At 41.5% G+C, this 26849-nt stretch overlaps 1 protein-coding gene across 3 annotated transcripts; it reads left to right on the forward strand.

Annotated features, from left to right (window-relative positions):
• The first annotated feature begins 626 nt into the window (after nt 1-626).
• ssh1a (slingshot protein phosphatase 1a) lies at nt 627-24487 on the forward strand. 3 transcript variants are annotated; one of them, XM_080042753.1, is made up of 15 exons: nt 627-735; nt 4814-4851; nt 11741-11841; nt 16405-16469; nt 17036-17157; nt 18141-18209; nt 18400-18465; nt 19156-19350; nt 19498-19591; nt 19702-19830; nt 19988-20034; nt 20150-20296; nt 20733-20933; nt 21035-21731; nt 21863-24487. In XM_080042753.1, exons 1-15 carry the CDS (start codon nt 655-657, stop codon nt 22970-22972), a joined length of 3162 nt encoding a protein of 1053 aa, XP_079898879.1. In that variant the 5' UTR covers nt 627-654; the 3' UTR covers nt 22973-24487. The 3 variants fall into 3 exon arrangements, with proteins under 3 accessions (XP_079898879.1, XP_079898880.1, XP_079898881.1); XM_080042754.1 differs by having other exon boundaries at nt 21866-24487; XM_080042755.1 differs by lacking the exons at nt 627-735; nt 4814-4851 and adding an exon at nt 9458-9662.
• Nucleotides 24488-26849: the final 2362 nt, after the last annotated feature.

The raw sequence follows: 26849 nt of genomic DNA on the forward strand, positions 1-26849 counted from the left end.
TGTCCCATATTCATTGATACAAATGTTACACAGGGTGGGCTACATTAAAGGCACACTAGGTCTGCAACCTGTCCATACTGTTTGTGCGCTGAAAACAAATGTGCGACTACACAGGCTAGGCTCTGTAAACTGGTATGTAAACAAAGCGGGCCAACTTTGTGGACATTCCCTAGTATTTTTCAAAAATTCCGGCATAGGCCTATGTATCTTTGCTGTTGTATTAGTATAACTTAAAATTGGGCCACCAACAAAAAATGCCTTTTCCAAAAAATTAAGTTTATTTAGCTAAATATCAACTGTATATCTGATGAAGGCCATCAAGATATTTATTATACATCATTATGTATAGATTCATTCATACATTTCATTTAAATAATTTTAATTGATTTATCAATCTTAACATTTACAAGCAGGCCTAAGAGAATAATTTAGTAATTATTGTATTACTACGCAATTACAGAAGAACTGTGACAGCAGGATGGCGGGGGCCTTGAAGGCAGCACTTCCTGCAGAGACAGACATTCCTGCATGCGGGGTATTCAGGCTCCTCCGCCTCCATCCGTCCCTCCATCCATCCTATGTGTCGTTAGCCCCGGCAGCTAGCAGCTCCCCGGGCCCAGCTGCCGGCCGGTGCACCTTCCTCAGCTTCCAGCCATGGCGTTGGTCACCCTGCAGCGGTCCCCGACCCCGAGCGCCGCGTCCACCGCAAGCACAGCGACTACGACTGCGGGGGAGGTCAGTTTGGGTCCCCGCTGAATGACAGCGATGGTCCGGTGTTGGGGGAATAGGCCGGGGATGGGAGAGATGTTGCCGGAGAAAGGCCCGCTGATTAAAGCTAAGCTAGTACCGTTAGTTAACGTGTTGTGCTCGGTGTTCAGCTAATGATAGCTAGCTAACGTCTTCATGATGGAACCAGATATTGCTGGCCACATCACCTATCCAACACGGCTGATATATTTGTCATATTTAAATGTTATTCAATTATTTAATATTAGTAATAACAAACTCCACTTCTGTTTTAATGTAGCGTTAATTTTTAAGAGCTAGCTTTGGTTTGACAAGTGCTTTATGAATGACATAAGCTTTGGCTAACGTTGGCAGTTTATGATGTGATTGTTTGTTTGATATTAGAAATACCGATATGTTTTAATGTAACATTACAACAGTTGAAACTTGTTTAACCCACTAATTATCAGCACAACAATTACAGGGCACAAAGTGTGCTGCTGCAGTCCAAGCACTGTTAAATTGACGTGTAGGCTACTCAAATTCAATCATTGGTTTTTAAGTTTGAGCCCGGTGGCATATCTATTCTCTTTAGCAGACGATACATTAGGGACAGTCACCCACACAGGATATGTATACGTCAATTTCTGTACTGTCCTGTTGTTCCCTCCAGTAAGCCAAGGAAAGTATGAAATTTCCAGATTGGCAAACATGCACGGGGGAAGAAAGATTTAACTGTAATGTTTGCTTCTCTAGAGTCACAGTTTGAGCGTTTTGTTTTCTGGGCGTCCTAAGCAGGAAAACTATGATCCCCTTTGCCACATAAATACAACCATAAGATAACTTCCTTTTGCTATTTTCTAACACAATTATTTTCCTCGTCCTCGCTGCCAGAAGATGGCGCTAGCCACCAGCTATAAACAGTAAAGCTCACCTAAAAGTCTGCTGTCTGTATGACCCATAGACTTTATGGTTTGACCACATCAGAGTAAAAGAGACTGGACATCTGTAGCTGGATTTATTTACATCAGTGTTTGAGCTAGAGATGGGTTTTATCCAAACAAAGTTGGGGGAAAAACATTACTTTTTTTCCACAGCATGTTCACAGCCATGCAACACTTAAAATGTGACGCCTGGTTGTTACTTATATATAAGCAGATTTTTTTCTTTTTCTTTGTTTGCTGGTGTGACAGGGTTTTATCCCTGTACTTCTTGCTGTGTCTTGCTGGAACGGTTGCTGTAGTCCAGCAGCAGGGTGGTGAAGCGTGACGGGTAAAGCTGGCAGAAAGCTGCTGCAGCTATGATGTCATCTACTCATGAGGGGTGGGTGGGGTGGCAGAGTACTATGGCAGGAAAGGGAACAGAGGTAAACTGATTTAATAGATGCTGCAATGAGAGGCGGTCACTGTGGGAGATTATATCACCTTATAGACAGAAATGGGAAATTGATAATGCGGTGTGTTGCGCAATGATTTTTCTTTAATCTGAGTACGCTACTCTCAGTTTTTCTGTATACCGTAGCTTTTCTTTTTTTTCTCCTCCTGCTGCTGAGTATACTTGACCTGCTGCAGCTGTACATTTGTGTCTGTAGAAAGTGGTAAAACATGTCTTTAAGCCCCTGAGACGTTTCTGTCACTTCTTTCGACGGCCAATGCTAGGGTCAATATATACCTGCCTGCCTTTAAAGGAGGAGTCAGCGATTCTGGAGAACGCTGATTTTGACAAAAAATTATTTTGACAACAAGAATTCCCCACAATCACTGATTCCAACCTTAATATACAGTATGTTTCCCTAACTTTTGATTTATGTGTTAACATGTGGGTATTTTTCAAGTCACAATTGGTGTTTTGTTCGTAAATGACTACATTTTGTCAAAGTCATTCATTAGTTAGGTAGCCTGTCTTCGTCAGCCCCTATTATACCCCTGCAATGTAACATCTCGTCATGTTATTTGCTGTGGACTGTGCTTTCTCTGTAGTATGCAGACACATTTGTTTTAGTCTAGACTCTAGACTGTTCACTTCTTGTGTCGTGTCTCTGTGTACACCTGTACTTGTAGTGACTACTCTGGTATTTGCTCACAGCACTGTATCTCTAAGAACAAGTGTTAAGATTAACTCATGAGGTTTTGCACAGCTGTTATGACACAATTATACACATTTATTCCTGATTATACAGTATAAAGACAGAAGTGGTGGTATCTGCCATATAAACATTGAGATTTTGCATTTCTGCACTTTTAAAGGGTTTGCAATATTTTGATTATATCAAAATGGCGTGTTCACACCAGCTTTTGTTTAGTGCGGAGCGTTTAAGCCCTTGGTGCAGTTCATTTGGGTTGGTTTGAATGCAGTCCAAGACTCTGGTGCGCACTTAACAACCAAACTCTACTCTGCTTGAAAGATGTCTCGGGCCGCTTGCAAGTGAACTCTGGAGCGGATCATTGCTGGTGTGAACCCCATCCGCACTCATCACAGGAAGCGTAGTATTGATGCATCATTTCGCTGTCTTTTGCATAATACCTAGGGGGCAAAACCCCTTTTTTTGGAAAAACAGACATGGAGCGTTGTAAAAGGTTGTTCACCAGAAATGATATCCAGGACCTTCCAGGATCCCAACCTGGGTGGACAACCTGGTCAACTAGCTGCTGGAAAGCTACAGGGGGCCATAGAGCAAATCAGAACCACTGTTTAAGTGAATGGGGATGGGCTAATAGGGAATTTTTTAAACTTATAGATATCATTGTGAAACTTTGCAAGTTGATTACTGACATTAAAACAACAACTTTTTGTATTACAGTATTTTCCAAAAAGTTTGAATAAATATGAAAAATCATCAATATCTTACTAATGATGCGTAAATGTGCATATCTGCAAAGCCCCAAAATCTAGATGTTGGACAAAAGCAGTGTCAATTTGTTTTTAAATTTTTTAAACAAAACAAGTGTCCAACTTCCTGAAGCTTTTCCTAATCACAGTTCAAATTTGATCAATAACCCATAGAAAATGAATTTTTTACACAGGTTTTTCCAAGGGAATGTCTAGCCGTTTCCTAAAATACCAGCTGGAGACTCCAAAAGGACACTTTTGGTCCATAGCACATGAAATGTAACTGTAAAAAATTTATTTTCTATGGGTTATTGATCAAATTTGAACTGTGATTAGGAAAGGCTTCAGGCAGTTGGACACTTGTTTTGTTTTCTAAATTTAAAAACAAATTGACTTTGATTTCTTCCAACATCTAGATTTTGGGGCTTTGCAGATATGCAAATTTACGCATCATTAGTAAGATATTGATGATTTTTCATACTTATTTAAAATTTTTCGAAAATACTGTAATACAAAAAGTTTTTGTTTTAATGTCAGTAATCAACTGGCAAAGTTTCATAATGATATCTATAAGTTAAAAAAATTCCCCATTAGCCCATCCCCATTCACCCCCATTCGCTTAAACAGTGGTTCTGATTTGCTATGTCGGCCCGCTGTAGCTTTCCAGCAGCTAGTTGACAAGGTTGTCCACCCAGGTTGTGATCGTGGAAGGTCATAGATGTCATTTTTGGTGAACAACCTTTTACAACGCTCCATGTCCATAAAATCACTTTGCCCCCTGGGTATAATGTCTTTCGTTAAATGCATGTGTTTTTAAGTTATTTAGCGCATGTTTTCTGAGCATACGCCCACATGCTCTGCCTGCTACAGACAGAAGAAAGTAGCACTACATTTAATAGATTCTGTCTGTTACATTATGCGCTCCACATTTAGCATGAAAATAACTGGCAGATGCTTTGTGATGTAGGCAATGGTAGGAATTGTGGGTGATATGCATTTTTACTCTGCAAACTGTCTGACACCATTTACGTGCACATGACTTTTGTTTACAATGTATAGTCCGTTTGAGTATTGCCTTTGTTTACGCGAACCGAACCATCTAAAAAACAAAGCAATGTATCCACTCTCAACTGGTGCGCACCAAAGAAGCAGATTATTAAGTGTGAACACAACCTGAGTTCAGTTGTGAGTTAGTTACCTTTATGTTTGGAATGCATGTTTGATGTGGTATTGATATTTACTCTTATCTTCATTGCAGGATTTTGGGAGTGACGATGAACGGCGAATAAATCAGAGGTAAGTTTGCTCTGAGTTTAGTTGAGCCTTTCTGTTGCGTGGTATGTTTTATACACAGGTGTTGTTGACTGATAGGCTGCATCTGTCTTTGAGTCATTCAGTGAAATCTGGGGGGGAGAGTAGTTGGCATCAACATATCAGGACAACTAGGCGACAGTGTAATAAAACACCTGTCTGCCTGTCATCAATTTTTAATGAACCCATGTTATTCTTAATAGTCTGTTAAGTAATATGCTGACAGATGTGTCGGCATTTTTATCAGCGCTTAGATGGATGAGTTTGTTATTTAGCTGCTGTACAAATCAGTTGAGTCACGTTGTTTTAAAAAAAAATCTAATTTGGCTTATTTACAGAGTGCATTTGCTGCATTGGATTGACAGAATAAGCTGATTATAATTTAGTGGTATGATTGTTGTGGTTATATACAGGGTAAAAAAACACCACATATTTTCTTATTATAGCTTCAAAAGTAAACATTTGACAGTTTTCTCAACTTTGTCTCCTTCAGTCAAATTAATAAATTGAATACTTTGAAGTGTTGCACTGAGCTGGGTCTGTGTATTTGGACTTAAGTGATAAAAAGCAGAAAACGTCAGTGCCAATATTTTCTTATTTCTCTGCCAGCAGTCTTAAGAAAAGATCAGAAAATTAGAAAGCCAGAACTCATTGGCACTTTGTACTTTTATTTTTTTACTTCATTTATTAACAGCACTACATTTACATGTTAGACAGTTTGAGCTTAATAGGATATAAACATGTCTTAGATATTCACAAGCTAAATGTTTTTATCTTCCAACTACCATCCATAATGTATAGCCTTAGATTGACCCCACTGCAATGCAATGTGTAACAACTTTGGTATGGAAAAGCACCCACAAGCTGCCACGGGTGTCTGGCTGTTAATACTGAATGTTCTTTTCTTAAACATTTGTATTTGGAAACACACATTCCCAAAACTGAGCTGAACTGTGCTGTTAAGTGACTTTCGATAGCAAGCATCTTATTGTAACCCAACTGCAGTGAAGTTATTTGCTGCAGGGATTTAAATTCAGATCAGATCAGTACAGCCTTGTAATAGCCTACATGTCTTTGTTCCCACATATCCAGTGATATATTGACTTGTCAAGACGGTGACAATGATGACTAAGTAGCTCTTTATGTGTCATTCAGAATGACAGAATCCTCTGTTCTAATGTGAATGGGTTCTCTTGTCATGAAGATGTGATTTTATGTTGTGAGATTTGTTATTTACCACTTCTCAATGGCTGAAATCTTCAAATCAGATAGAACACGTATGACCCTAAGATGAGAGTTCAGGTTCTTTTTAGTTATGCAAGAACTTATCCAGCTATGTAATATCCCTGAGCAATGCATGTGTGCGAGAATGATCTGTGCGTGATGCGAGTCCTGTCTTGCCTCAAGAATTCCTCCCTTTTTTTGAGGAATGGCCGGTGTGCCACAGTTATGCAATTCAATTGCCAGTAAATTCATGTTTTATTACATAATGTCATATTAAGGTGTATTTAAGTTGACAGACAAATTGCTCCTTGGGTTAGGGTGTACTGATCTAGCACACTAGATAGATAGCTGCATCTGTTGACTGACAGCTACACGACTGCCAAGTGGGAGTATTTGCGCTTGCTGTTCCTGACTGACCTCATAATGATGACAAGCCGCTGGGGTTGTTGGAGTCCAATGTAAACATTTTGCAGGTGTTGGTGGCACTGAACCAAGGAATTATTTCATCTTACCACCTTGTGCACAGCAGAGTTGGGCAAGAGGCCCCAGTTGGACAAAAGTGTGTGTGTTTGCATGTGGATATGTGGTGTAATCTACTCACCATTCTCATTCAAACAGCACACTTGTCAAGACCTGTGGTGACTTAAATGCCTTAATAGGCCAAAAACTATCCTCTGGGTTTGAATGCAGAATATGTGTGGAAGGGAAAGGGAGAACCATTAATAGACGTGCTGCTGCATATTAGGCCCATTCTCTAGGTCTTTATTAAAGGTAAATCTTTCTTCAGTAAAAAGATGATGTAATTTTTCTGCATTGATACCTGAGGAGGTTTGTTCCTCCCAGTCCTGCCCCCTCCCTCCCTGTCTCTCTGCCCTCTTTTAGTGATGGGAGGGAGAAAATGTTGGCATTATGCAACTTGCAGCCCCAAGAGAAGGCATTTTTTTTCCAATTGGTGCTTGTGTATGCAAAACACTGTGAAACCATGAATAAACCAACCTGGTTACGCCCTCTGTGCAGCTTTCACTGCTAAACCTGGTGATTCAGAGCAGTGACTTTTAGAGGACATCTGGTCTTGTTTGACCCCTTCAAGGTCCACCTGGCTACTGCTGCAGGAACAAAACCATACCCTAAAGGTGCACTATGTAACTTTGGGTGTGTCAGAGAAGTGAACTTTTTCAAAGGTATATTCAATACTTAAAGGTGAAGTGAGCGGTTTATTTGTGTTAATATATGTGTTATATCACTCCATATTCCTACAGCAATCACTTCAACATAGTGTGGACGTCATATCACAGGTCTCCAAGTCATTCTGATTTGCAGTAATAGCCCAATTAAAATGTTGTAGTATCCCGATTTTTTATCCAATCAGGAGAGAAAACGCTACAAACCGTCACTCGTCTCACTCATATATACTATATACACTCCATGGTCTCACTGCCGGTGCACGCCAGAGCAACAGATGGGTGAATGTGTATGTGCCTACAATGGCGGAGCAGGTAAAAATCATTCCCAATGTCTGTTTTGATGGTTTTTATCATGTTTTATCCAGTTTTATCACACTTATGGATTCGAGATGATGCTAGATAACTTGCTGCTTGAAGACCGCGATGCATTAATGTGGTGACGTAGGGACGAGCGAGGGGACTGCTAACTGCAGTAACTGGAAGTTAGCTAAAAGAACCATTCCGCTTACAGCTCCTTTAATAAACAAATATTCCTCATAGGAAAATGTTATCCCTGGAATACAATTTTCATTGTATTTAAAAAAAAATAAGATTATATTTATACATTTTAGCTTTTTTTAGAGACAGCTGAAATAGGGCAGAGAGGGGAATGACATGCAGAAAATGGCCTGGGACAGATTTGAACCAGGGTCTGCTGCAATGAGAACTGAGCCACATGCCCTCTTACCACTACACCACGAGCGGCCCCGGATACCTGTAAATACTTTTAGAAGTTCTAAAGCTGCCTAAAAAGTTACTGTATCACTATTGTTGTTTACAGCAGCAGAGCCCACAGTTGTGTTTACAAACATATTGTCATACATTCGGTTCCAGGTGCGTCAAAATAATTCTGTTTTGATAAATGATAGAATTATTCAATACTAAGAATTACATGTAAAGTAAATATGTTTTGTAAACTAAAAGCCCCCAGATTAATGAGAGCCGTGACACTTCATTGTGTGTGTCTGGGGTTTTGAATGCTTAGTGAAAAATAACATTATCGCTTTCAACACCCTCAAGGAGAGTAATCTGCAGGCTCAATATCAACAATTCTTTTAGACTGTCATTGCATAATTATACTTCATTTCAGTTCTGTATTTTACTTTCCTTCCATGCGTATAGTTGTCCTCATTACAGTAATAATGTAACACATGGTGGTTTGTTTGCGGTATACAGCTAAGTGAGTGACAGCCAGTTTTGCCTCTTGAAGCAGAGAAACAAGATAATCTCTCCGTTATAAGCCTTGGTATAATGAGATTTGGGAGTTTTGGGAGATTGCCGGACTCTGCCCTTTTCACCAATGCTTGGCCAATGTGTTCAGCTCCCTGGAGGCAGTGCCTTGGATTCTTTTGACCCCCAGCGTGGCATGCGCATGGAGACATCCCATAGAGTGTTTTGGCCAAAATTCTTCCGTCTGCATGTTTTTGTCTTCCTACAGTGGTCTTTCTTCTCTCCCCCGGAAGAGGGAGAAGGAAACTCTCAGTGGGTTTTGGAGAGATGCTTTCTGTTGGACAGCAGCACAAGATCCTAGAAGTGGACATGCTTTGCATTGGCTAAAGAGGGAAGCTGTTGTTCATTTTGTACTGAGCCAGACTGGATGGATGACCGAGGAAAGTAAAGATGGGAAAATGTGTCTCATGCGCTCTTCTGCATCTATTGTCCTCTTAAACTGTCTAGCTTTTTGCACATGTTCTTGTGTTTTGAAAATCAAAGGGAAGCACGAACGAAAGAGTGATATGAATGTGCAGCCTACAGTGAACTGTTAAAAGAGTGTGGTACAGATGAAACAGACCGGGAGAGGCGAGCGCAGTTGTGTGTGTGTGTGTGTGTGTGTGTGTGTGTGTGTGTGTGTGTGTGTGTGTGTGTGTGTGTGTGTGTGTGTGTGTGTGTGTGTGTGTGTGTGTGTGTGTGTGTGTGTGTGTGTGTGTTTGTGTGTGTGTGTGTGTGTGTGTGTGTGTGTGTGTGTAAGGCAACGGGTGGAGGCTGCAGTACATCCCTCCAGGCAGGAGTCTGACTTGCACTCACACACAGAGACGCTCAGATGAGGAAGGAGGAGGAAACTAGAGGGTGTGGCATCCGAACAGACGGCTTCTTCACACTGAGCAGCACAGATGAGAGCAGCCTGTCAGTTAGTCAGTGTGTCACTCAAACGTGCCAGTGCCGAGACGCCTTTTCTCTTTTGCACTTCGCTCCTTCACTGTTTCAGGAGGCTGATGAAGAGGAGGTAGCATGTGCCTGAAGGGCCTACAGGATGCATCTGGTTGTAGAACCCATTCAGGAGGCCGTGTTGAAGATGCTACCGTATTTTGTGAAGAATGCTGTGTTGACCCAGAGTGAGATACACTGCATGTGAGTGAAGTATATTCTCTATGAGTTGAATACGTGGCAACTTGAAGATGATGAGATGTGAGATCAAACATCTAATGTTTTACACTTCTTGCTCTTTATTGTTATAAGTTTTATTCTGTTCAGTGTATGAACATACACTGAACGCTGTATGCTGGCTGTGTCCACAATACAATATATGAGTGATATTTCTGCCTCTTTTTACCCGTATGACCTGATGTGTTGGCATTGTTTGTCTCTCTGTCTGTAAAGAAGGTACAGGTACATCAGATTGACATCCATGTGGAATCATTGAGCCAATTGGGCGAGCTGTTGGTCAGAATCTTTGTTTGCTTTGATACCATATGTATTTTTAGCCCTAGTGTTTGTGGAGAAGCTGATAGCAGGCTGCTGCAGGCAGAGCAAGAGACTGTAGAGCTGAGGCTGTTAAATTTGGAGTCTGTAATGTGTCTTGATTTACGCATAAGGACAAGTTTGACACATCCTCAAAGTTCACCTGTAAAACGTTGCCAGGTATAACAGGCTAAGATCTGTGGAGTTACTTGAAGCAGCGGGGACTTGTACAAAGTTAGGAGCAGTATGAGGCTGTAGCACTTGCTCTTGCCACGTTCGCCTCATGTTATCCAACATCCCCTGACATTAGACCCTCCTGACAGCCTCATAAATCTCAACCAAATCCACCAATGTGAAACAAAAGCTCTTAAGAAGTGTCCACCCTCAGGTTTTTGTCACTGTAAAGCCTTTTTCCTGTGGTGTTGGGGGGCCGAGGGAATTTATTGTGAGGTGCACAAAACAAAGTCCATTGTTCCCACGAAATCATCTGTTTGGCCCAGGCCCGCTCTTCTGTATGTGGGTTTTAAAAGGCTGTGTAGAGAGAATTGAGTGAGGGAACATTTTCACTGTTGGCCTGGATGTAGAAGATGTTCTGAAATTGTAGTCTTTGATGTCATTTATTAGAAGGGCTTTAATTCATACCTTTTTTTAAACCAAAGGCATTTGGTCAATAGGCCTTGTTATTTTGAGATTAAGGGGATGTGTTCATACATGTTTTTCAATGCTAAGGTTAATCCTTCTTTTATATTGCATTGTTGATGGGAGCCTGAGACTCAAGAATTTCACTGCCAACGACTGCTGCTGTAATTGTTGTTCATATAAAAAGCATCTTAAATCTGGAAATGCTTTTCAAGTCCATTACAAGAATCAGCATTTTCCCATTTATTAATAACACAGGGAAATACTGATTTTTAGTATTCAAAATTCATAGCAATACAAACTGCAGGTGCAAAACAGGTTTAAGCTTTTCCTTGCATGCCATTCTCAATGTGTCATTAGTGAAAATAATAATTGACCGATACTGGTTTTGCCAGACTGCACAGACAGAATACAGGCTGCATGTGTTCCACCCTGCTGCCAGGTAGGTTTATGAATGAGCTCACATTGTTTTTCACTGAAATGGAATGATTGAACTCAGCCAAGAGTTCGCTTCATTTTTATTGCAGTATTGAGTTATGTCATCTCCATAGCCTTACCTGCTAAAGTAAACGTTCCTGCTTGGTGTGAACTGGCAGATGCTGCTTTTTCATTCAGTGTGAAAGTTTCGCAAACAACTGCAATGAGTGTGGATCATTCAAGTCTGTGTTGCATTTCACTGAGCCAGCAGAGACCTGACAAGTCAAATGTTACACACGCAGCAGGAAAAAGACGGATAAGCATTCAGGATCGAAGCTTGATGCATGGCTGCTGCTGTTCTACCTCTGTAACGTGGCAGCTGAGCTTATTCACCTATTATTGCTAAATAACTTTTTCATGTTGTTTTCATCATCTATATGGGTCCCTGAGGTGACTATAGACTCCCAAAGTAGGGGAAAAATCAGGTTGTTGTAGAAGCCCAGTTTACAATTTCAACCTGAAAATTAGCATAATATTATGTGACCTTTAAGCACATCTTCTCGATTTCCTTTTCCCCCATTTTTCAGTCTTTCTGTCCAACTTACTAACTGGCACAATGTTGATCTGCAGCCTGATGTATATCATCCATGTTTCAATGCTTTGATCTTTTTTTTTCCCCCATTTTTTTTCAGCCTGAGTGAGAGCTTCTTCATGGTGAAAGGTGCTGCTCTCTTCCTGCAGCAGGGGAGCAGCCAGCAGGGCCAGAAAGCACATCCTCACCACAAACATGCAGGTGAGACCCACAAGACAGGACGGCACCCCAAAAAGCACACAACCTATTATCCACACCATTCATCCAAACTGTGGCTTTAATCTCGTTGGTCTCCATGTCAGACCTCTTGTCCAGGTTATGTGGTGCGTTTGTGTAATGAGCTTCCCTGACCCTGCAGCGGATGTTTGTAGCCGAGGTGAGGAGGATGGAGGTTGATAAACGTGTTCAAGACATATAGCTTAGGCAGCTTAGCTCTTTAAATCTAGCGCTTGGTAGCACTTTGAGCAAAACTTCTGTTGACAACTTAAGGAGGCCCTTGTTGTTTGTATGAACTTCTGGGCGCGCTGCTTTTGTCACTGCTTCACTTAGTAAAGCGTATATAAGGAAAATGTAAATAAATATTCTCTGCAGAACCTCTATGACTTTGTGGTGTAGTTTATTTGAGTTATTTAGGATAAGGGTTAACTTTAAGGGGGATTTGACTTTGAGGTTGTACGGTTTTCTTTTTGTATTGTGTACATTAACAATATTATTATATTTGACTCAATGTCATTGTAAATGAGGGTCACCCCTCAATGATCTCTTGAGTATAAAAAAAATATTAAATTAAATGAGATGAAAAATTAATAGCACAAGAGCTGGACGACATTAAAATAACGTAGTTGGCCTTAAAGTTTTGGGTTGATTGTAGAAAAAATGTCAGTAGCTGCATTACCTATAGTGTTCAGACTGAGTGACATGGTTGCTGCTTATTGTTACATTACGTGTATAGAAAATAAATAGATGAGTACAAGTGTCTTGTTTATTTTATGTGAGGTCTCATGTCAGGCTGGATGGAACATTGAACTGGCCATTGTATGTAATCACCTTTGTAAGCCACAAGTATTGCTTTTAAGACATAAGGCTGACCTGACAGTCCACTGGCATGATGGGAAATCGGCACCAGCCAACAACTAAAACGCTGCCAAGCCTTTTGGCAAGGCCTGGCTGTGGTCGGCAGCTTTGTCCACTTTGTCAGGTAACCCACATATTTGCTGGTCCTGCTTTGTCCTCACAACCCATTTGGCTGGGGAAATAGGCCTTCAGAGAAAAAAAGAAAAGATAACGAGGCACTACTGCAAAGTGCTTGATAAAAGTATCCCTGTTGTCTGAGCTGGCATCCCACCACCAGTGACTTCTATATCTCAACAAGCTGTTTTGTAGAGGTAAACACGACACTACAGAGCTTAAAAATTACAAAAGAAAAACAAGCTAACACAGGGCTGTACGCTTATTTTTTTTAGGTGGTAGCACTGGTGCTAGCAAGCAAAAAAATTCAGTAGCACAAAAATAAATTTGGTAGCACACAAAGTATGATCAAAAACTTGCATAACCTTAACCCTTACATTTCGCTCTAATTACCTTTGAGCATGTTATCTTGGTCTCATTTGAGATTCTCAATTAATATTATATCCTAGTGTGTGCAGTAATAATTATGGAAAAATGAATAGGGGTGCACTGATTGCAATTTAGACAAAAGAATCTAACCTGCCAATTGCAATTTTTTGCTGATTCAGAATTATTATTATTATAATGTCCTTCTGTTAATTAAAACTAAACTTTAAAACATTAAACATAGCCTATTAAATAAATAAGTATACATATTGGTACAATTTAGGATACATTAAATAGGTTGTTGTGAATGTGTTGGGAGTAGCTTTTCAGTGGCTTATTTAAAAGTTTGTTTAAATAGACTAGGCTACTGTTGACTGCTCGCTGCAACTGAAGGAGTTGCCTTTCAAGCTAGAAAAAAGCGCTAACTTCCTGTTCTTACCGGCCTCAAAATAAAAGTCAACTCACGTTTGGCTAGTAACAGGCTTTTAATGTGAAGGCGCACAGGAAATGTTCTGTTTCTACACGCGCTAACTTAACTGCGGTAATGTGCCGTCTCCTTCCGGTAATTACCGTTGGTGAAGTTTTTATACCTAGAATCGCAGCACGAGCACAGATCCCGAGGACACATATCTTTCACCAGCTAAAGTGGAGGGTGGACTCAATAACTTACTTGCCTAAGTCTATATTTACTAATAACTCAAAGGAAGAGCATTAGTAAACAATGTAAATTATATTTTATTAGTCCATGTGCAGTGCTTCAAATGAGTAAACATTTCTAGAGGACATATAATGTAATATAACCATTGGACCCCTGGTGTCTGTTTGTCATTTCATGTTGTTATTTCTGACAGTATCGCAGTAGTTGCTTTGTGAGTAGCACAATCTACTCAAGCAGAATCTTTGAATTTGTTTATATTACAAAAATACATATAATTGTGCCACATTGTTTTTACGAGTATTTATACTTTTAGTGCCCTTGTGCTTTTTGCATGTACCTTCCCCAATGAAAGATATCTTGTAATTAGCCATATAATCAGGCTTTACATTTTCACATTTTGAAAGAAGTTTCGGTGTTAATGTGCATATTTTGGCACAGCTCCTGAGCAACCATGTGTTGGTCAAGGAACATGATCTAAAGCATATACTGTATCATAATTGCGTGAAAATTATAGTTTTTTTGCTGCCAGAATAAGGTTAGTCAGTAAATTCAGAAGGAGTTATTGGTGGATTTATGTTTAGGTCTCTTATCTGAATATGTTTGACATAAAATATATAGGCCGCCTACTTAAAAACAGTGTCCAATAAACACAGTGATCTGTGGGATTTCTTTTCTCTTTTTTAGAGAAGCTTCAAACATGTTTTCACAGTATGAGTCTTGTGGCTGGGAGATACAGAGTGTGTTGCCCAGCATTAGCATTCATTCATTTAAACCAGTCAATATGAAATCACTTGTCTACCTGTTTGGATCATATTTAGGACACATAGTGTGCTCTCCGATCAGCTGCTGCTTTGAATTGCTGTTGGTCCGTGCCCACCCCAGATTTTATTATTTGGCTTCACTGACAAGTCTTACATCAGAGCTGGCAGAGGGATCACTGAGGGTTGTAAAATGAACAAAGACAAGCTCTTAAAATGTGGGTTTGTGGCTGAAAAACATGCACATGCGAAGCCAGAGAATGTATTGTAAATTAATTACTTTGAAACAGGTTGTTTGTGATTGGATTTAGTGTAAAATGCCAATAGTGAGTTCCCTGGAAATCCAGACTTGCCGCCAGCAAATTTCAATTTGTCCGCAGCTTACTCTGGGCACCAACCGAAAATCTAATCGTACAATGTAATATACGGTAGTCATAACCGGATGACGACAGTGCTGTATTGTCTAACTTGTGATAGTAAACAACAAAGATGGCTGCGGATACGATGTTTGAAACAGATTTGGCCTCGACACTTAATGATTTGGACTTAGCTTTTTCTTAAAAAAATTAACAGAAGACGATGTATTTGCTGTTTAAAAAAAGTTTAATTTACCACCTAAAGGTTGCTGAAGGACGTCCCCTTGTTCATTGTTCTGATTGGTCTTAGAGCCCGTTTCCACTTGTCTTTAACATGTGGTTTTTGTGATCTGATCACATGAATACAGCTCTAACTACAGGTGAAAACACTCTCAAGACGCATTGAGATCGAACCACAAACCACATTCGGAGGTGGTTTGCGTCGCTTGTGTCCGATGTGTCCGCATTCAAATTATAGTGGAAACAGCAATGTGACTTTTGGCCATATTAGGGACCTCCTACTCAACTGCCGCCCCCTGCCTGAGCGGAAATACGTTGAAAATGCATCACTGGCATTCATGCAGCTTTTATAGAAGCCTCATGAATGTTAGTTGCATCCGCCAGTATTGCAAATGACAAGCTTTATGTCCTCTGTTTTCATTTCACTGCGTAAATCTGAAAACACGGAAATCGCTGCTATTGACTGGTGAGCTGCAAGGCAACGACTTCCTGTTCGTATCTGCTTAAAAATAAAAGTCAACTCGCGTTTGGCTAGTAACAGGCTTTTAATGTGAAGGCGCACAGGAAATATTCTGTTCGCACATGCAGTAACTTAACTGCATTAATATGGAAAGCCTTGTACTAGTGGTGGTGACAAGATTGTATCAGAGGCAGACGTTAGAAAAGCCGCCCAGCGAGCACACATCTTTCACCAGCCAAAGTGGCGTAATAGCTTACTCGCCTTTTACTTTTATATACTATAGAGGCTATTTACCCGCATTTTGCGAGTGTTAATGTAGAGCCCTCTAAGCAGTGTTGTGCATTGCTCCTCCTTGTCTAAATGAGACAGTAGCCTATCTCGTCAACCTCTAATTATCTTCGCACGTAATGCATTTTAATAGCAAATGCGATTAAAACTGTGGCACTGTACAGCCCTGTATGTTTACTTGTAGTGTGAACACACGGACTGAGAGCTGGCCACCTTTGATCGGATCACCAAAATCACATCATAATCCCAGGTGGAAACAGGGCCTTAGTCCTATCAAATTGCGTGCAGTGGTATTGAAATGCATCCTTGAGTTGGGAAGATATTTTACTCATTGCCAGACCCTACATCGTTATCATCTTTGGATCTTCTCTTTAAGTCTAAATGTTTCCACATGTAAGACGACCAAACACTGCTTCATCATGGATCCATTTTTTTTATGTTGTTCAACAGGCGACTTACCTCAACACCTACAGGTGATGATAAACATTCTTCGTTCGGAGGACAAAATCAAACTGGTGAGATACAACATAAATAAATACATATATCAAAACAAAAACCTACACACACGCATGCAAACACACACACACACACACACACACACACACACACACACACACACACACACACACACACACAGGCCAGTGACTAACAACCTGGCAAAACATCCATCCAGAATTCATTTTATTGTGTTCTGAAGGATTTTTTTTCACTGTAATTACTCGCTCACAAGAGTAGGTTTGAACACACACAGGAGAGCATTACCAAATGTTTCCACACAGTGTTCTCACACATCCCGAGGACTTGTTTACCCCATTACATCAAATCTGTGGTCCAGTTTTCTTTGAAAATCCAGTTGTTAGATACAGGTTTTTTGCAGGAAGGTCAGGGCATTGACCATTTAAGCTTCTCACTACGCTGTTACTATAAATGCCAAAAGTAATGAGATTTCAGACAAACTAATGCCACTGTAATTAAACAGATTTTGGTTGGCACCACGACAAAAACAGGAAACAGGATTTCTTACTCTTAACTGAAATGTTCTGGCTTTGAATTTGAAGTGAATTTCCCTTGCCCTGTGCAGGCGGTGCGGCTGGAGAGTGCATGGTCAGACCGTGTGCGGTACATGGTTGTGGTGTATACCAGTGGGCGACAAGACACAGAGGAGAACATCCTACTGGGAATCGATTTTAACAGCAAAGACTGGTAAGAGGAAGCCCCTTTGTTTGTGTGTGTGTGGTTTTATGATAATTTGTTTGCCAGACAGGCAGAGCTCAATTTATGAAATTATGTTTTTATTTAGCTTGTGTTATAAGAACATATGACATATAAATTGATTGGGAAAATACACTCACCCCCAGAGCTCTGCCTCAAACTGGAGCTGAACTGAAATTGTTTTATGCATTCAAATTGTTTTACAGTATTGTGTGTTTCCTATTCCCATCATGTTACTGTAGGAACAGTCATTTCTGAACTCGAAAATATCCGCTTTTGTCCAGTAAATCACAATGATTTATCCCCTGCAGGCCTTGTCAAAACTGTATCAAGTTTCCTGTTGATCCTTAAAAAGTGTTAAAGGGCATTGAATTCATTCACCTGAAAATAAGGCCTTTATTGTTATTACAAGTTACAATGTCTTAAATACATTTTCTAAAAGCCTTAAAATGCTTCGACATGGGGAGCAGGATTTGATTATTAGTTTTTCAATTTAAAAAACCCCAAAGACGTTACGTGACACGTTGTTATAATTGGCTTTTTTTAAGTTGTGTATTTTGAATGACCTGAAGTAGAATAGTGACATACCAAATAAAAATAACTTGTTTTGTGTCGTAATAAATATTTGGGCAAATTGTCCCTAACCTAAAGTAATAGATTCTGTTCAACCCAAAGTAATTAATGTTGTTGTTTTTTTCTTCAATTTTGGTTCTTGTAAAATTGGTCTTTAATTTGATTCAACTCGCCTTATGCTGTAGGAGCCTTGTGTATACTGTTTCTAAAAACAAATATTTTAAACTCAATCCTCCCTTATATTTTCGCATGACATGTTTAGATTGAAAAGCTAGTCATTGAGTTATCCTAGAATGTAGCAATTGTAGCAACAGAGGTTTTAAATGTGGAAAATCTAGTTTATGAATCGACTTTGCACTTCTTTTTTTGCCTGCTATTTCATTTTCATTCTCCTCTGCCAGCAAAACCTGTTCGATCGGAATGGTGCTGCCTCTGTGGAGCGACACAAAGATCCATCTGGATGGAGATGGGTGAGTCAACTCTGTCGGTGTGACCCCTGCTGTACGGAGACAGAGGACACAGCTGCAGCATTTAACTCAGATTGTTCTGTGCTTTTCACCCAACACTGCATCTACACTCAACACTTAGGATTAATTTAATACATACTGTACAGCTACATGGTGGTCAGGGAATAACCCATCTGTTTCGTTTGCTCTTCAGGGGCTTCACTGTGAACACAGCAGGTCGGACTCACGTCTTCAAACCTGTGTCAGTGCAGGCTATGTGGTGAGTACTGAACAACCTCTGGAGCCACAGTGGCTGTCTAAAATCCTTTAGGGCCACATCCACTAAAGTATGAGAGAAAGAAATAGCGGCCTTTCCACAGAGCATGCTCGCGTGGATAAAATACTCAAAATGTTGCAGCACAGAAGTGGGATGAGAATGTCCTTGTTTTTTTGTCCTCTGTAGTTTTTTAGTATTAGAAAGCAAAGCAGCGTCTATGACTTTTTCTCTTTTCTTGTATGATACGTTTATTTTTGTTTTTTTCTCCAAGTGTCTCCCTGTCACCCCAGCTCACGTCAATGTAAATTGAGGGCAAACTGCACCTAGCGGCCAAACTTTGTGAGCATGTTAGCGCCAGTATATACTAAGTGCAAATTCATTTGTGTATAAGGTGCAAAACTTGGGCAGATTGCCGGCGCTATTTCCCCGCAATTCATGGAGCTATTAGCGCACGCAATCCATTCTTATTGGATGTGGCCCTTAGAGTCATGACACACCATAAATAAATCTCTTTATAAACACATGTGCCACACTGTGCTGCAGTGAGGCAGGTTGAGGCAGTGCTGATAAATTCTGCCATCTGCTGACAGAGAATTGCATAGACTCCTGAAAACAGTATAAGCAAAACAGGAATATAATTGTTTCAATCATCTGAACCTATAACCATCTCTCTTTAAAACATTACAAATCTAGGTCAGCCCTGCAGGTGCTGCACAAGGTATGCGAGGTGTCACGCAGGTACAACTACTTCCCCGGAGGCATAGCTCTCACCTGGATGGGCTACTATGAGAGCTGCATCGCTTCAGATCAGAGCTGCATCAACGAGTGGAACACCATGAAGGACGTCGAGACCCCACGGCCAGACTCACCCACCATGTTCGTCGACAAGTCAGTAGACACAAACCAATTGAAAAGAATTATGCAAAGACTGAAACAAATCACTACTGTACATGTAATTGAAATAGCTTAGACATTTATAGAGCCACTCTTATAGTGCGTCTGCAAAGTTTTTTCTTAAACGTATCTCTTTGGTAGGCCTTCTGAGAGAGAGAGGACAGAGTGCCTTATCAAATCCAAACTCCGAAGCATCATGACCTGCCAGGACCTTGAGAACGTAACCTGCAAAGAGGTAAAGGCACTCGCGCGCATGCACACACACGCACACACACACCCACACAAACACACACACATACAAATGCCGCAAATCAACATATACTGTACTTTTATTTATTTTGTCAGATTCGTACAGAGGTGGAACAACAAATGAACTGTAACTTGAAGGAGTTCAAAGAGTTCATCGACAACGAGATGCTGCTGATCCTGGGCCAGATGGACAAAGCCACCCTCATCTTTGACCATGTCTACCTGGTGGGACATTTGACACCTGATAATCTTACATTCACCAATACATCTGCCACATCTGTTGTTTCCTGTGAATAACTTTGATATAACATGATTCCCTTTCCATCCCAGAGGAAGAGTGCTGCCTTTAGTCTAAACAGTATTTCCCCTCATTTGTTTGTAGGGATCAGAATGGAATGCATCTAATTTGGAGGAGCTGCAAGACACGGGGTGATTTATTTCATATTATGGACGGAGCTTAGATAACCACAAAAAGAAAAAAATTCTTTATGATTTGAGCAAGAAAGAATGTTGTTGATGACTGAACATTATCTTTCCTCTCCAGAGTGGGCTACATCCTCAACGTTACCAGGGAGATAGACAACTTCTTTCCAGGCACATTCAGTTATCACAACATACGCGTCTACGATGTAGACGCCACTGACCTGCTGGCTCACTGGAATGACACGTACAACTTCATTGTTAAAGCAAAGTGAGTCCTGAGTGGAACAGAAAACAGGTTGTTCATGTATGTATGTATCTGCTTATCCATCATTTGGGGGGCGATCAGATTAAGAGAATTATGATTATGTTATATTATTTTATATTTGTATTGACAGAATGAAACTAATTTTACAAAGTATTTTTATTTTATGCATCTAAGTTATACTATTTATGCTATACGTTGTAACTTTAGACTTTATTAAATCTAGATTAGATTAAAAAGGGGGAATATCTTGTGGATTCCCAAAATATCTTGTTGCTATAAAGCTCCAATATGTTGTCACTTGGTAACAGCACAGTCTCCATGAAACCCAAAGCTCCTTCTGCTAAGGAAGACCACAGGATGCATTTGAAAGCCCTTAATTTAGCATATTAACTGGACCCTAAGGTCTTTTTATGATTACGTTTTAAATTCCCCCCAATAGAAAGAACCACTCCAAGTGTCTAGTTCACTGCAAGATGGGTGTCAGTCGGTCCGCGTCCACCGTCATTGCTTACGCCATGAAGGAGTACGGCTGGTCGCTAGAAAAGGCTTACAACTTTGTCAAGCAAAAGAGGACCATCACACGACCCAATGCAGGCTTCATGAGACAGCTGGCCGAGTACGAGGGCATCCTGGATGCCAGGTACAGACCCTTCTATTTGTTTGTTTGTGCACAGTGTTTTGTTTTTTATACTTCTTGGTTTGACTTTTGGTCTCCTTCTGCGCACTGTCTCTGTATATCAGTAAACAGCGCCACAACAAGTTGTGGCACCCAGATGCAGACTGTGAGATGGCAGAGGGGCAGCAAGGCATGACTCAGTGTTGTGGAGGGGAGGAGGGACTGACTCCAGAGCCCGGGATGTCTCCCTGCTGTGATGAAGCGCTGTCTGATAAGGGGGCCGCATGTCCTTCCCCTCGCAAGACCGTTGCACTGGAGATCGACCCCGCCTACAACAACTACTACTTCCGCCGGCTCTCTGACTCGGCACTGGACAGCGAACCATCAACGCCTGTGCGTGGCCCTCCCCTTCTCGGGATGGAAAAGGTCTTTATAGAGATCGAGGATGTGGAGCGGGACGCACTGCTGGATGACGAGTCCTTTGATGGGCATGAGGACCTGCCACTCCCCGGCTTTGGGCCGACAGCGGAGGGAGCTGCTGCCCGGGCCAGCTCTCGGGGCCCGGAGCCCCTGGAGGAGCTGCGACTGAGGCTGGAGTTCAGCACGGTGCAGGAGGAGGATGAGGAGGAGGTGCAGAAGGAGGAGGCAGAGATGGAGGTTCTCATGCAGCCGGATGATGGAGGGGGCGGCCAAGGAGACACAGGAGAGGAAACGCAAGACGTGGAGGTAGAGGGGGATACAGAGGGAAACGGGATGGACTTGGCAACTCTAAATGAAAACTCCAATAATAACAACCATTTGAGAACCCCACGTAACCCCATTGTAAGTTTCAGCTATATGATCAATCTACATCCTCATTTTAAATTTGAAATGCTTTAGTTAATTTCACGTTTACAGTTTTGAATAAATGACAACATTCTCTCCAACATTTATTGTCTTTCCTCTTTATTTAGAAGAAGCCTTCTTCCATCCCTCTTCCAGCTGATGCTTCTATACTGTCTTGGTGTGGCTCTAAATCCAAGCACAAAGAAGACTCTCCACCCCTGATTTCTAAGCTTTGCCTTAACTCCAGTCCTCCTGAAGTCCTATGTGCTACATTCCCACGTCCCCATTCCTCGCCTGACAGCCTTCTGCCTCCAGTGGTACTGCTGCGCCCCTGTGGCCCTCTGTGTGACTGTGCCAACTGTGCTGCCTCCCCACCCATAGCTCCACTGGACAGAGACCAGCAGCCAGGGGACTCACTACGCGCACCAGATCTAAAGAACGATGATGATATATTGGAAGTAAAGACTGAGGCTCAGAGAAGTCATGATGCAGCTGCCTCAGATGTTCTCCCTGAGCTGATGAGAATGGATTTGGAGGAAGAGGGTCCTGCCGTGGCTTGCTACGTTGGCCAACAACAGGAAACCCTTTTGCAACTGCAGCGGGCTGGGCTGGTCCGCCGGCATGCGGAGAGACTAGAGAGACTTACAGGATTATCCCAGGAGAGCCCGCACTCTCCCAAGCCTTTGCACACATGCCAGATGTCCAAAACAAGCCCATTTCACGCTGAGGAGAGAGGGGAGTTCTCAGGCTTCACCCGAGACTTCCCTAAATCTTCTACACCATCCCACGTGTGGTTAGAGCCACTGGTGGTGCCGCTGACCAACGAAGCCTTGTTTGGGTCGGTGGGGTCCGGGCTGCTCACACCCACGCCCTCACCTCACGGCTGCGCTCTGACACGCAGCTCCAGCAGTGACAGTCTGCACAGCGTGAGGGGGAAACCCGGACTGGTGCGTCAGAGGGCACTGGAGATCGAGACGCGCATGCGTCTGGCTGGGCTAACCGTGTCCTCCAGGCTAAAGCGCTCCAACTCGCTGGCCAAGTTGGGCAGCCTCAACTTTTCCTCTGAGGACCTTTGTTCAGCCTGCTCCTCAGATGCAGGAACACTACTGCTCTTCTCGCTGTCCCCAGAGCCAGACCCTGGCCTAGAGTGGGCCTCCCCCACCACCTCTGCCCTACCACGGCCCTGCAAGGACCTGCACACTCCAGACAGGGCACCACCAGCTGAGCCCAGAAGCTGACATCAGGTGGAGGCACTCCACCCATCCCCTCATCTGTCACCCTGCGGGCTGGACAGTTGAGTCCAAGAAACAAATGAAAACAAAAAAAAACAATGCCAACTGTTGTCATGGAGAGAAGACACTCCTTCGCCACATTGTTTCTCAAACTGCTGTTAACAGTGATGAAAGTCATATTGCTGTATCTGACAAATGTGCAAAGCCATCAGTTCACCTCTAACTTTGTTTGATTTATGGACAAACGAGTGCCTTACCTATGAGACCAGAGGCACAGAGCTGTGTGTTAGACTGCAGAATGAGACGGCACAAGAAGTCTATATAACCTTTAACTCTTCAGCTGTTAGAACCTGATACAGTATGTACCATATTAGGATTTCCATTGGCACTTAGATTATTTTTACCTATCTGGTACAAAGTGATGAACTTGAGTCCCTCGGTGGAGCTTGACAGAAAGTGTTTATAAATGTAGAGTTGTTTACCGCACAGTTTGTGTTTTAGATGCTAGAGAGGGTTGTAAAATTAATGGTTACCTCATGTTGTATTCATCAAGCTCTTCCTCGGATGAACAGCGGGTTAGAGCTTAATTCAGTTAATTTGCTGATGTCAAATTTAAGTGAGGAAATCAGTTAAATGCAGAGGAGTGTGGTAATGCATTAATGCGTAACTATATGTGTGTGTCTGTGAGTGGGTGAATGGGTTGAAAAAGAGAATATTGTGACTTTGTTTTGCCAGAGGCTTGCTCACTGTTCAACAAACTTTAAAAAAAATCTTATTTTTTTTGTTCTTTTTGCACTGCTTTTTTTAATAGAGTAAATACTGGTACACAGCAAGCTATCTTCCAAAATAACATTAGAGTAATGTTATTGGCCTCATCATTCCCTGAACATGTACTTGGGAGAGCGGAGTGAGGAGTCACGCTGCACGGCTTGAAATCATAATAAGAATGCCTATTGTGACAGGAACTGAGGATTTATCGGCAGTCAAATCGTATAACGTAAGTGTTTTTTTTTCCTGGACTGAAGATAAAAATAGAAAAAACAATGAACTTCTAACATCCCAAACGTTAAATCAGCTCAACCTTGAGAGTTGCCAACATATTAAACTCATTTGTGCTTTTTCAAATGTGAAAGACCAAAGTTCTTTGGCTGTCTGGACAAATTCGAAACACCATGGAAGCTCTACAAAATATGTGAACCATAATGTCAATCATACACACATTTAAAGGCTGTCACATCTTTTTGCACCTTTTGGGAGAAAATGAAAGACTCAGTGGAGTTGTTGGGCTCATAGCTGTTAAGCCTTTATTCTCATATCATCAGTGAGTTTGAAAGCTTTTTGTCACACTGAAGTGACAGCGATCACAATGGGTTACTTCACAGTTTTGTAACCGTTTTCTTTTTTATATTTAAGTATGCAGTAACTTTTGTACTGTACATTGCTGTAGTTTGAATGCATATTGCACTTTTTATGTTGGTCAAAATAATGTACTGTATGTGTTCATTATGGAAATAAACATTTCTTTTACATAACCCATGGACCGTGCTTTTTCATGTGAAATGTAATGGTATGAATTATTTTAGATGGTTAAAAGACTAAATGAGACGAAGTAGAACTGTTGTGACTGCTGCTTTGAAGACCTTCTTGAATGGGGAAAGAATCACAGGCATAACTAAATCTCTGTGCAGTGACTCAAGTGTGATGGTGTCTGTATCCTGAAATGACATCATCGTGCCCCATCTGTATGCCTTGGCTGGAGAGCTGTTTCCTCAGAGCCTGGTTATATAACATTTGGCTTTCCGTCACTGTTTGCATGACATCAGTGAATTAGTTAAGTTACATGCTCTTGTTTCTCCTATATCGCGCTGTGTGTCTGTATAATGAATGGTAGACCCTGTGTACACTATAGCCTGTGGTGTTGGGGCATTGAAGCAGCAAAGATGTTATTTAGAGTTTGATTGCGTTTGAACTGAATGTGGTGTAGAGCATTTCATTTTTTGTGTGTGGACATGAAACCTGAGACTGGTATTTTCCAGAAATGGTGAAATGGTAAATGAATGTGTGAGCCTTCCGTAAACCTGTAGGCATTTAAATGATAGAGGGACTAAATAAGACGCTTCGTAAAATGCCCCATCGGTGCGCCAGGAAGCCTGTGGAGTCTGTCTAGAATTAATTATTTTCCTAAATTAAAGACAGATAGGCTTTTTGTCTAGACAAGATTGAGAGTGACCTGTAACACTTTCTAAACACAAGAACACAAGGACTGCTAGCTGCTTGACTGTCAACACTGCAGCATTCAGTTCACAGTTTCTGGGTGTGGGCCACTCTTCGGCCTCTCTTCCTCTTCTTCTGCCGGTGATTTCTTGGCTGCCGTACCTCCACTTTTGTTTTATTATCTTGAGTATCCTGTTTTGGATGTTACTATAGAGACAAAGAGAAACCAAAGTTATAGGTCTGAACTATTTTTGAGTACATTTCCCACACTGCTGGACAAGTCATTAATCCCAGACAGGAACACTGTTTTATCACCTCTTACTTATTTTAACCAGGCTCCTGGAATAAGTTACATTATCTGAGCAGGCCATGACACCAGAAGACAAACTGTTTTGGGTAAGGGTAACAAACTTAAGACATTTATTTTATATTTTCTTAGTGTGAGGTGAAAATGTCACCATCGTATAACATCTAAGCTCAGGATCATAACACATTTTCCTTGAACCTGAACCCACACAAGAAAAACAAAGAGATGGAGATATTAAAGATAACCCAGGGGTTCTCAGGGCAGCAAATGCTAAAACTACAAGTCCGAGATTCTCCTGATTGTATTAGTCAAATGTGCTGTGACATCACATGGATGTCATATAAGGCTCTCATTGCTTGTGCATTTGAGGGCGGACAGAACACCACCAAACAACCAACAAAGAGCACTCTGACGGTCCAGAGAGAGAGAGCGATCGACTCGACTAGGACTTCTTACTGGTAAGTGTTGGTTTGGGAAATATGATAAGGGATTAATATTACATTGAATCAGAGTCGTAGGAGCAGAGAGCTGTCATGAGCTGGGCCTGTGCCCCGCTTGTTGTGTTGTGTTGTAAGATAAGACCTGATTATAAATAAAGAAGTTGTCAATTTTTTAGATGCTGAAACCTACTTTGTTGGTTTTGAAATCATCTTTGAATTTGTTGAGGCAGTAGAACACGTGGTGATCAAGTGATGGGCTTTGAGCATTCAGGGAGGATGAGACAGGATAATAGAGCAGTTGTTAACTAGGGTAGACTGCTGCAGGGGAGAAAAATCCCTATACTGAATGATAGAGTAGGTAGAAGTTAATGAGTGCAAATTCCAACAAGCTCTTCTATGGATTTATCCTGACGAGACCACATGATCTGAAAGAAGAGAAAGGACAGTTCTGTTACTCGCTATCCTCACACTTTAGTGTAATTTTGCTATGTATGGCCATACTCTCTCTCTCTCTCTCTCTCTCTCTCTCTCTCTCTCTCTCTCTCTCTCTCTCTCTCAATATCAATGACCTGGAAAACAGCATACTTGTATCTTCTTCTCCCACATATGCCACATGGGTTGATAACAGTAGCTCCCTCAGCCATGTCTCTGTCCTGTCAGATGATAAGGCAACAGCAGTCATATGTTCTCCTCACACAGACGGGGGATGAGGCCATAGACAAGAAACAAACTCATGGTCCAGATCATTGTTCATTGTGCCTCTCCATTTTTCTCTGCTTACTGCTGCAAGTTAGTGGCTGAAAAACTCATTAAACTATTAGACGATCTCATGGAAAAGTGTCTCTGCAGAAAGATAATTTGAGGTTTGGCCTCATGTCAACTACCTCAGTGCTATCATTCCACCTCCTCCGACTGCTGCTAT

This window comes from Ammodytes marinus (assembly GCF_949987685.1).
Source record: "Ammodytes marinus genome assembly, chromosome: 2".
Classification (NCBI taxonomy): Eukaryota; Metazoa; Chordata; class Actinopteri; order Uranoscopiformes; family Ammodytidae; genus Ammodytes; species Ammodytes marinus.

Bases quoted from the DNA above. Each gene is read 5' to 3' on its own strand.
- ssh1a (XM_080042753.1), top strand. From the start codon at position 655: ATGGCGTTGGTCACCCTGCAGCGGTCCCCGACCCCGAGCGCCGCGTCC. The intron at 11,842-16,404 runs GTGAGACCCACA...GTTGTTCAACAG, and splicing joins TCCTCACCACAAACATGCAG to GCGACTTACCTCAACACCTA. The intron at 19,831-19,987 runs GTGGGACATTTG...ATTTGTTTGTAG, and splicing joins TCTTTGACCATGTCTACCTG to GGATCAGAATGGAATGCATC.